Source organism: Babylonia areolata, chromosome 2, assembly GCF_041734735.1.
Source record: "Babylonia areolata isolate BAREFJ2019XMU chromosome 2, ASM4173473v1, whole genome shotgun sequence".
Classification (NCBI taxonomy): Eukaryota; Metazoa; Mollusca; class Gastropoda; order Neogastropoda; family Buccinidae; genus Babylonia; species Babylonia areolata.
Genome location: NC_134877.1, coordinates 36,960,315 through 36,972,436, shown reverse-complemented (window position 1 = coordinate 36,972,436; position 12,122 = coordinate 36,960,315). Strand labels below are relative to the sequence as shown.

Here is a 12,122-nt window from a genome sequence, read left to right as displayed (position 1 = left end):
GATGGCAACTGTTGTCATTACATTGTATTTTGTTGTGACCAGTCAGTTTGTTCTACTGTTACACCAATGTCACAATTGTTCTTTTTCGGCTTGCAAGGGTCAGCCGCCTGCTTTTTTGTGGGCCACTAGGTAGTTTTGCGACATATATGGTGTACCAAGCATGTCAGGATAGTCTGGAGGTGATGAAACCTCAGAGCCAGAGCCAGTTACATGCATGTTTACTCGGAGCCTGTGTTGAGTAGACCAATCAGCTGAACAGGAAAGGACATGACTTCACTGTCAGTCATCTCGGGCGTTTATCTGTTACACTGATGCAACTGAGGGTCTGAATTTTCATTAAAAAAAATTCAAACTTTTCAAATTTATTCGGAGGGGTTGGCAGATCTGACAAAGGGTAGCAAATGACATCTCCTGATCTTAATTTGCAGAACCATGTAAGTTGTTTTTTTGTTTTTTCAGCTTGTGGTGAATGGTCACATGTTGTGGACAATGTGCCACATCTGTGAACAATATGTGCAGGCAGATGTCAGACTGGAACATTCATTAATGGTAGTGAAGGTGGAAGTTGGTTTTGTGTTCAGTTGTGACATGTTTGTCTGATGGTGTAACTCCTGTAATTGATGATCTAGTGTGTTTTGTTTCATTTTAATGTTTCAGCTGTTTATTCTTTATTTATCTGCTACTTGTATGTTGGCTTTATTTATTTGAATATTGCTATCATTGATTATTGATGAATTAAGAGCAGCATGTTGTTTCTTCTGCAGATGTCTTCAGCTTTGGGAAAATGCATTTTCTGTTAGGGTATTTTTCATTTTGTAATATTGTAATGTTTGTACATTTTGATTTGATTAAAGGCCTCTTTTACTCCTGTCATCTCTGCGGTATTCAGTATTGTTTTTCCTGTCAGATATGCGACAACCGTGGTTTGTGGTAGGAGGAGGGAAGCTTTTTTTTTTTTTTTTTTTTTTTTTTAACAATCCTTTTCTTTGAACATTGTAGTTTGTTTGAGGGTTTTGAATGGTCAGGTGAAAGACAAGCTGTTGTTACCCTGAAAACATTCTTTGTTCAGCAGCGACAACATGCGATATCTTTTGCCTTTATCATGGAAATGTTAATGCCTGTAAAAAATTTTAAATGTGGCAAACATCACTGAGGCATGTGAATGTATTCAGTTACAAATTGAGCTGAAGATCTTACTTTTGTCAGTTACTGTGTTGGATTTTTTTTTTTTTTTTTTTTTTTTTTTTTTTTTAAACAAGAACATCTTCCATATGATGTGTCCTATCCCCCAACCGGATATAGAAGTTTCCAGCATTCTCAGTTTTGCTTTTACTCAGCACAGTTATGCACTTCTTGTGCTACTGAGGAAGGTTCTTTCTTATATATGTGGAAGTGGATGCCGGACATAAAACAGTTCCTTCTCCTCCTAAGGACATGTCCTATCCAACGCCAGCTTCCTCACTTGCTCTTAGTACAATGTCCAGCATGGAGTTTCTTTTCTGCTGTTCATTGTTTGAGATTGTGTCAAAAAAAAAAAATCAGAATTTGTAACACAAAGGTCATCAGATGTTTCTGTTGTTGTTGATTTCACTAAGACTGATCGATACAAGAGTGTGCAGAAAACATTGCTCCAGAACTTGGTTTCGGTGCTTATAGAATCAGTTTTTCAGATGTTCTTGAGTGACACAAAAGCATACCTGAACTTGAGAGTCTTTATTTCTGATACTATATCACCATCCTAAAGTGCTGGGAACTTGTACAAATATTTTTTTCTGAGACTTATATCAGTGTAAGTTCATAATTCTGCGAGATAAAGGTCTGTAATGAGTGTTCCAATTGTATATAGTCAATTACGGTATCAGGTTAATATGTTCGTATGTGATGTAATAATCGGTTGGAATGTAGGATTTCATGAAACAAGATTTAATAAAGTTTTAGTTGTGTGACGTATTAGTGCAGATTTGAAGCATATAACCCACATATGCAGTGTAATTTGTCACTGCATATGTCAGGTTTACTTACTGTTACCCATGATAAAATTGGCAAGACTTATTGATTGATATAAGAGCTAATAAGAGACAGTGTGGAAGAAACAGGTATTTGTTTGGTCCCAGTAACTGGGTTTGGTTTATATTAATTCATTTGCAATATGGCACACAGTAGTTAGACCACAACCTGCAAACCAACCAGTGCCAGCTTGTCAGTTTCTGATAATATTCCACTTCGTGATCAGTGTATGTATGTATGATGCACCGTCCATCCATGTTTGTGTTATCCAGCTGCACATCTTTATCCAAGTTGAAATTGCCCAAATTCACCAATTACCACATACATTAAATTGACTGCAGCGGTCATTATAAGACAGTTGTTTTGTTTTTAATTGGAAAATCAGTCATGGCCTATCTACTGGTTGTTGGACTTGATGGGAGTTCTTCATTGAATTAGGCCTGTGTAAGTAATTAAATCTCAACAGCAAAAAATTTGTTTGCAGATTTTTTGAAAATCATTTATATTTTCAATTGATAATTTCTGTGTGGGGATGAATATTTCAATCTCACATGTGTTGCAGTTTTGTGCAAACCAGTGTATGGTAATAATGATCCATACTGTCCATGCTGATGCACATGTGGCACTGTCAGAAGAAAAAAAAACAAGGCCTTAGGGTGAATCTGTATATAGATGTGTGTGTTTTGTGTGGGTTTTTTTCTTTTGTTTTTTTTTTTCTTTCTTTTTTTTATTTTATTGTTTTGAATATCCAATCTTGTATTCCTGTAGGTCTTTATAGTAGACAGGATTTAATTTTTAATGTTACTAATAAAAACTTTCTGAAGTATGGTGTTGTTAAAAAAGCTAGAAAGCTTAACCATTAATAATTCACTTTCAGACAATCATGGAAGATATAGCTGATACATGCTAAAAAGAAGAAAAGGAAAAAAAAGAAAAGAAACTGTAAAATAGGACGATAATAGATGTGTTGCTTTTCTTTCACTGTTTCCAGGCAGTATCAGTTCTTTTCCCATGATAATTCTAAGTGTATACAGCCTTTTCCCTGGTGATCACAAGTAACAGGATTAATAAAATTGTAATACTGTGCATGTCATCTCCTCTCAGGGTTGGAGTCAGTTGGAACTGAAGAACGGGTGAAACAAAACAGTAGTCTACATCCCCAGACCTGCATATTATTCATTTGGAGCCTGCTCACACTCTATTCATTGTAGAATTTTCCCTATTTATATTCCATGAAATCTGTACATTAAATGCCATCTGTTGAATGCAAGTATTGTGCATATGTAAAGCGTGTATTGGGCATGGCTGTACAGGTTTCGTTCATTTGTTTGTGTGTGTAATAAGAAGCTAGTAACAATTTTGCTTCTGGACATGAGCCTTTGTTTTGTTATATATCACAACTATTGGTAAGAAAAACACAGTGGAACCGGGTTTGGGTAAGGAGAGAGAGAGACATTTCTCACATTCTTGCATTGTCCTTGTATATGCTCTCAATTTTCATGAGAGCTGTTTCTTTCATGGTCCTAGCACGTGCATATGATTTTCAGTTGTTTTGTTGGGGTTGAGTTTTGAAGGAAAACATCATGGTTGATAAAATTTCAGTTGAAGAGGTTCTGCTGTGTGCTTACAATTATGTCAATATTATCACATTTACACAAATTTGATTTATAACGGTATAACCCAGTCCTAATGTTGCATTATCTTCACACAGATTGTCATAAATAAGCACTGGACTAATGATTCATGTATCACCCTGTCACTGTGCATACGCTGTGTGAGCTTTGTAGATCAAAGATTGCTTTTAATTCTCAATAAATAACGTATTCTTCAGTGTGTGTGTTTCTCTTTACTGTTTTTTAAGAAAAATGAAGAAAAGCAAATCTGCAAAGACTAACTCAGCACTTGTCACCAGCTGTCGACTCCACTTGATGCTTCAACAGTTCAAAACAAGGGGTAAACGGGAAAGGCTGTTCAAAACATCTTAATTTGGAAGAAAAATGAATTCTAATCAAGATTAAATTTGAACTAATTCAAAAGGGCCCTCAGCTTCCCTCAAGGTCCTCAACTAGAGAAATACCCGGTTGAAATCAAAACAGGTGAAGGTGACTTTGTCTTTTGGAGACATGTCATGTTGGAGGTCCTTAGTAGCCAGCTCCTGAAAAGTCTTCAATAAACAGGGGTTTTTTTGGGGGGGGGGTTGGTGATGTATGAGAAACCCCCACTCCCCATGTGCTTCCCATCCCTCCCCCAACAAGAAAGGAAAATTTCAGCTGAAAAATTTGCATGAGCACCAAGTGGAAAGAGACTTGACAGAGCAGACTGGTTCAAGTCACCCATCCCATTCAATGAACAGGGAGTGATAGATAGGCAAGACAGAGTGCTGTGCTGGATAGCACAAGTGATCTTTGCAGTGATAAGCTTGCCTAACTGGAAATCTGCAACAATCCCTTGTGCTAACCCGCCCTGGACTTTAATGGCCTGGTGGTGTAAAGTCCTCAAATGCCTTATCCAATTTCTGGTCAGCATATGTGTAGACATTTGTTTGTTCATGCATGTAGACTGTGCTTGTTCAAGATGGTATAATCCATGTTAACATTGGGTTACTGAAACATGAATATACCCAGCATACACTCATCCTTAAAATTGGATTATATGCTGTCTGAAATGGCAGGGCAGAAATGGACATACAATAAAAGGCCATATGAGTAAATGAGAATGTGGTAAGTGATGCCCATGAGTACAAAAGATAACAACCGGGACATACACTTGCATCTATGCACAAACCCAGTTTTCAAATAGGATAAACACATTTACTCAATTTGTCCACTCACAACTTGCCTGGAGTTACACTCCCATTCACCAAAAATTGCATCTGTCCACCAAGTGCCTTAACCCATCATTGGTAGAAGGAAAGCAGCTGAAGTACACTCAACACCTTTTTCCCTCTCTCACAGATATACACACAAGCACTGTTTTGTCAAGTTTGACTGAATGTCCTTGCTTCTATGACTATATCGGCTGAAAGTGCACCCTGTTCATTGCACAGCAAGACGAACAACTTACGAGTCAGCAATAATGTCTGTATCAGACTGCCAATTTATCAACATCCCTCAATAAACCATTGAAGTCTGACGTAAAAAAAAAAAAAAATCCCTTTTAGATGCTGGGTGCTCTTTCGGTTATGAACAGTATCCCCTACTGAAGGAAAATCTATGAAAAAAAAAAATCTCTTTTCTGTTGTTCTTTTTTCTTTCAGTTTTCTCCCCTAATCTCTTCTCTTTGTATTTTGTGCCCTGGTGTTCTGTTCACTGTTTTCAGCCCTGAAAAAGCCCTTAGTGGTTGCCTGGGCTGTAAACAATTAGAACATAACACCAAGCCTAGTCTTCACTTATGTCACGCCCCCTTCTGTATTCGACGAATGTACTCATCATGAGTCCAAATGATTCAACGAAGGACACAATCCTTATGAACCAAGAAATGGCAAAGATAACACTGGCTAAACATTGAACTTCAAGAATGTGCACTATAGCAAGGTGTCTTAATAAAAAAACAACAACCAAAAACAAACTGTAAACGTTAATGTAAAAGAGGGAAAAATGTGCATGCCTAACTTTTAAACGTCATTCAAAAAGACTTCAGTTTCATTTACTCATCAGCTTGGCTGTTTTCCTAATGACCGCATCATCTGATTACTAACCTTTATTCAAAATATGCTGATTTCCTTGGTGGATTCAGTCTGACTCATGAACAATACTATTTAATAAAAAAAGACATAAATTGTAAGTAAGATGTTGACAGGTCAGTGATCTGCAATGGTAAAGAAATCCAACTCCAAATCACAGTAATCTGGTGAATTTCCCAAATGTAAAGTTAAATACAAAGCATTTTCTTTGACATCTTAAGCCATCTGAACTATTTGACGAGTGATCATTCTGTCTTCAGTTTTGTCACGATGGCCAAATTCGTTTCTTCACAATGTATAAAACAGTTCCAAAGAACAAAACCAGAGCAAGAAAGATGAGCAACTTGTCTGTCATCTCCCTGCGACCATATTTAGTAAGAAGTCTATGTGAATGTTGAATGTGCCCACCCATGTCCCGAACTTCATCTTGAATTTCTCCAACCGAGGAAGAAGAATTGACTGCAACAGAAAAAAAAACCCCAACCCATTCAATAGGATGAGATTACAGAAATGAGCAATCAAACAAACCAGCAAACACATCATGTAATATCTTAAACGATTTTTCTTTATAGTCATTTCAATTTTTTTCTCTTCGGGGGCCGCAACTCCCACGTTCACATGTAGGCTTTCACATGTACGATCATTTTCACCTACACAGCAGTCATACTCCATTTTCGGAGGGGAAGAAAGGGAGGGAAGGGGCGGGTGGTGTCCCCCAGTATATTCTTGCTTCTATAACCAAAATGCTGACATGGATTACGGGATCTTTAATGTGCCTTTTTGACCTTCTGCATGTGCATACAAATAAATGGGGTTCAGGCACTTCAGGTCTATACATTTGTTGACCATGGAGGTCAGAAAAATCATCTTTTACCAACCAGGCGCCGTGTCTGAGATTTGAACATGGGACCCTCAGATTGAAAGTTCAGTGCCTTAACCACTCAGCTGTTGCATTTGTCAACATTTTAAGTAATGAAGTTGGACATGTCTAGCATTCATCTTAAAAGACACAGAGAGATGACAACAGCTGTACCATGCATGGCATAATGTCTGGGCTATTATGAGATACTGATTTATCATTTCGATGAAGTGCTTTTCTTATAAATACTAGACAAAATATTTCTCGAAGGCAACCACAATCTTTCGGTCTGAAAACACTTCACATTCAATGTTGTGAGGAGCATGGTAAATTCACATGATGCAAATCTAAAGTTCACAGTTCTATTGGGTTTTTTTCTCTCCCATTACCAAATGTGAACAGCTATAAATCATCCTTAGTTCAGTCAGACATTTTTTGAGAATCATCACTAGTAAATACGGAGAGAGGTTATGGAAAGTGTATCAGATAAATTGTGCTATAACCACTGTAAATCCTTGAAGAAAAAAAAAGTTACAAAAACACCACATTAATATACTGTGAAACTAAATACCACCAAATAGTCAGTGGCATGTTAACTGCATTTCTTGCTGGAAAAGTACTGCACAAAAAAAAAATGAAAAGACTACTGTCAAAGTATAATCACAATAAACACACACACACACACAAACATTTATCTCTCACAGTTTAAGTAAAATGTGCCTGAAGCTAGATTCTGAGCAAGCGGTATCAAGCTTTGGTTTATTTACAACCAAAGGTTTCTCTCTAAACAAATACACATTCATGTATGTGAATAACAGATTAATGGTAAAATATGCATGACGAAAAAAGAGTTCATGGAGGGAATTCATATGATAATACTGTTGAGCAAATATTCCACGAAAAAATGAAATAAGAAAATTAACCAGGTATGTACATCCACGTAATTGCCAGTATTCATATCACAACAGATAGCAGTATCAGTGATCATTTCTTATCATTTTGATGTGTAGCAAACATTTTATCTCATTCCATCTCAAACACAGACTGGAGTGGTGGCCATGTGGAAATGCTCCCAAAAGGTTCCATTCCAGGATTTTTACTCCCACTTCTACAAAACCTTGTGTAGTGGTCTGTCTGCTAGTCTTTTAGATGAGATGATAAAGAGGTTCCGTGTGTAGCATGCACCTGGCACACATAAAGAACCCACAGCAACAAAAGGGTTATCCCTGGTGAAATTCTGTCACAAAATCCACTTTGATAGTAAAACAAATGTACTTGAAGATGGAAATTTTTTTTTTTAATATGAATGACACTGCACTGTGGCGACATGCTCTCCTCAGGGGAGAGCAGCCCGAATTTCATGAAGAGAAATCTGTTGTGACAAAAAGTAATACAATATAATGCAATACACAAACTGACAGACCTGTGACACCAGCAGAAGACAAGAAAGAGTTGTTCACCTAATGTGGTCATGGTGGTCTCGCTGTGTTGCACCTGGCTGGCCATGGTACGGTTGAGACTCATCAAGCTCTCTGTGATGTCTCCAGCCATCTTAGCAAGGGTTTCTTTGTTGCCTCGTGCCCTGTACATTATGGTATTAAAACCAAAAAAAAAAGTATTCACATTGAATAACTTTCAGGGCTCACATTAAATCAGTCTGATTGCTTTGCAGACCAATAATTTATAAAAGTAAAGAGTTTGAGAATTTACAAGAGACAAGTCAACTACAAACTATATCTTTAACTATGAAGTTATAAAGTATAAACAATTCAAGTCAATAAAAGAATAATCATTAAAAAAAATCTTAATTCTGTGTCCTATCGCAAGTTGGACCTTAAAAAAAAAGCCTGTACATTCTGTCTCAACATTTCTTAATAATATAATAATAATAATAATAATAATAATAATAATGGTATTTATATAGCGCTGAATCTTGTGCAGAGACAAATCAAAGCGCTTTCGCACCAGTCATTCACACACATGCATAACTCTAAAACTGTAGAAACTAAAACAAGGAAGGGCAGGCAAGGGAGGCTATTTTGGGAAGAGGTGGGTTTTAAGGGCAGACTTGAAAGAGCTTAGAGTGGAGACTTGACGAAGCGAAAGAGGAAGTTCATTCCAATCGCAAGGTCCTGAGACAGAGAATGAACGGCGGCCAACAGTCGAGTGTTTGAATCTGGGTATGCGTAAACAGAGTGGATCCGAAGCCAATCATAGTGAGCGAGATGGAGTGTAGAGGTGCAGGCAGCCACAGAGATAGGGAGGAGCAGTTTTGTGAATACATTTATAACATAGAGTGCTGATCTTGTACTTTAATCGGTGTGAGACAGGGAACCAGTGGAGATGTTGCGAAAGAGGAGAGATGTGCTCAGATCTTTTCTTTCTGAGGACGAGTCGGGCAGCAGAGTTTTGTATAGCAAATGATAGCAAAGTCTTCCTGCGTGTGTGTGTGTGTGTGCACGCGCGCACATGCGTGCATTTAGTCACATTTTGGTGTGTGTATGTAACATTGATGTAATGTGTTATGTAAACAAAAGTGTGTTTGTAAAGCACCAAGAGCAGATTTCTGGATTGCTTACGAGTTGGTGTTACAATTTATCTTTTTAAATTTTAACATAATGCTCTAATTTCATTTCCATCACAAGTACTTCACTTAGGGCACTTAGGGCAGACTGCTCACTGACCTGTGTCTGACTTGCGCTCCTCCAGACAACAGCTGTTCCTTGGCCTTCTTGTCGATCTTCAGCTGAGTGGACAGGTTGGCTTGCCGCAGGCTGCTCAGAGTCCTGAACATACACACATCACATAACACATGCATGCAATTGTGTTTGGCCACATTTCCAGCAGAATCTACATAAAACATGCGAGCATTTATACAGTCCAAGGTGTCAAAGCATGCAGACAGATCCCTGTACACTACACCACATCTGCTGTTAGAAAAAAAAGGAAAGAAAAAAAAAAGACCAGATGCCTGACCATCGCAAAATTCAAATCCACTGATCAGGCCTTGAGATTTCTACAAATAATTCTAATTTAAACAGCAACACAATTCTTTGAATGAAACTTGAAGACATTAATCATATTGATACAAAGGAGTTCAAACTGTACTCCAGTGTTAAGATCATGGTCTAAAGAAAGTTGGCGAGTTCCTGTTAACTACCTTTACAAACAGGTGTGTGCGAATGATTGCGTGCGTGCCATGGTAGAAGAACCAGTAAACTGGTATGACAATCTTTGACTGACAAAATAGAATTTCGCAAAAATAGGGATCTCTATTAAATCACTTTACCCCGAAAGGGTCTGTCGAAGAGTCTTGACATTGGTCAGTATGGCTTCTTTGTCTGCATCGGAATCCTGTTCATGTCCCAGACGTGCAAGTTCCTACAACAAGCAGTGAACACATCAGTGTCGCCAGTTAGTTATACAATTAAATACCTTTAGATTAAGATGAAAACAGCATTGATTAAAAAAATCAATAAAATCACAGATTCACACACACAAACAAACATGTATACAGACACATGTACACGCACATGCACACTCAAAACAACACATGTATATTTGCTTACAAACAAAATAATGATATACATAAAAAGAAGAACAGAAAGAACTGACAGAATGAAGAACCAAAACAAAGAAATCCTGTGACAGCGTCATTGAATCCTCCATAGCAACCTAAATTCTAAACCAAGAAATAGCAATAGCTCTGACCTTGTGTCTGCTGATAATCATCTTGTGTATGAATATGAAAATGAAAATTTGTGTTTATGACTATATCAGTATATGGATGAGAGTAATTGTATTTAATTTCAGTCCTATTTGTTTTTACAGATGCATCACACACACACACACACACACACACACACACACACACATATACTTTTCCACTGTATTGTGTATGCATCTATGTATATATGCACATCTGTGTCTGTTAATCAGTTTGCACACTGTATACAGTTACAGCTAGTTCATAATAATGACATGTAAAAATTCCATTTAAGGCATAGTTCTAACTACAATATACTGTAAACATTTGACCTGGTATGTCTTTTGAGACTAACTTTTTTTTTTCATCTTTCATCGTTTGAACTGAAATAAACAAGCATACCATTGCATTATGCCAGCAACTGACTTACATCAATTTTCCCACGCAGTTTGTGAACCTTCTCTCTGGCCTGACTGCTAAAGTCTTCCAGTATTTCTGCTGTATCAGCATGTTCCCTGATATCCTGCAAAAATCACAATACTCAGATAAAAGTAAAATAAAAACATGTTTTGGAATACAGCAAACAGGCTGAAACAGCTCTTACTGGGCCACACCTTTCTTTCTTTTCATGTGTGTGTGTGTGTTTGTGTGTGTGTGTGTGTGTGTGTGTGTGTGTGTTCCTTCCATAAAGTGATCACAGTCAATACCTGACTATTCTATCACTGAATAAAAGGGGGTCTGCGGAAGATACATTTAGGTGTACATAGGTTTCTTAAAAAAAAAGAAAAAAGGTGTATTCTGGTATTTATATCCTGGAAACCATCAACACAAAGATGTCGACTGAGCTGGCCTCCACGGCTCTCTGGGGCAAGGCATTCCAATCCCGGATGGTACATGGCAGGAAACCAGCCTGCCTATATTTAGTTTTGCAGATGATTTGCTCCAGCTGCTCAGTGTGGGTGTGTCGCTGCCATGGCGGTGGTGACACCAGTTTTTCTTTCAGCGAATCCATGCTTACATAATTATGCTTGATTTTATAAAGCATGGTCAGTCTGGCTGTTTGGCGGCATTGTTGCAGGGAGGACCATCCAAGGTCTTGTAGCATTGCTGATACACTTGAGCTGTTCTGGTAGCGCCTCAGCACAAATCTGGCTGCTCATCTCTGGACTGCCTCGAGTAGTTCAATGTCCTGTTGTTGGTAGGGATCCCAGACTGATGATGAATACTCCAGGGTGGGGCAGACAAATGCCTTGTAAGCTAACTCCCTCATGGTCTGGGAACTAATTTTCAGGTTCCTCCTCAAAAAGCCTAAGTGTTTGTGTTGTAGCCAGCCAAATGATATAAGTCTCTTTTCTTTCTTTATTTTTTTTTTTTTAACTTTAATCTGACTAATAATTTGGACTGTTAGCAAGTCAAAAACTGAATGTAAACCTAATCCATAATGGTTCAGTCTGTGTTAGCCAATCAAAAACTGAAAGTAGCATAACCCTAGTTCAAGAAAACAAGATTGTAAATAAAACGACAGTTCTATAACTAATTCAGATTGACACCTGGGTTTTAAAACACATTTATTTGTTAGTTCTATAACCTGAACAAGAGCCTTTGCTTCAAGATCGAGTTTTATGATGTCTTGAAGACAGAGCCTGACGTGGATATCTTCTGCTGCCATACTGTCATAATCTGATTGTTGTAAAAATTACGACATGATCAGAATGGAGACACAAGCAAATTGTAAAATTTTAAACATATGAAAAAAATAATAAGACTAATTCTAAGAGATTGAGCGTGTACATTGCTTCTCATAGGAATCTTTTTAAAGCAGTCAGTGTTATTTATGACGTAAAGCGTATCGCTTTACAACTGTTGCT

At 37.7% G+C, this 12,122-nt stretch overlaps 1 protein-coding gene across 1 annotated transcript; it reads right to left on the bottom strand.

The window, feature by feature from the left end:
- Positions 1–4,803: 4,803 nt before the first annotated feature.
- On the bottom strand, positions 4,804–11,942 carry LOC143300856 (vesicle transport protein SEC20-like). Its single transcript, XM_076614819.1, has 6 exons — positions 11,843–11,942; positions 10,685–10,777; positions 9,838–9,929; positions 9,233–9,334; positions 8,009–8,130; positions 4,804–6,148 (listed from the first exon to the last, which is right to left on the bottom strand). Exons 1-6 carry the CDS (start codon positions 11,921–11,923, stop codon positions 5,955–5,957), a joined length of 684 nt encoding a protein of 227 aa, XP_076470934.1. The 5' UTR covers positions 11,924–11,942; the 3' UTR covers positions 4,804–5,954.
- Between the last annotated feature and the right edge of the window lie 180 nt (positions 11,943–12,122).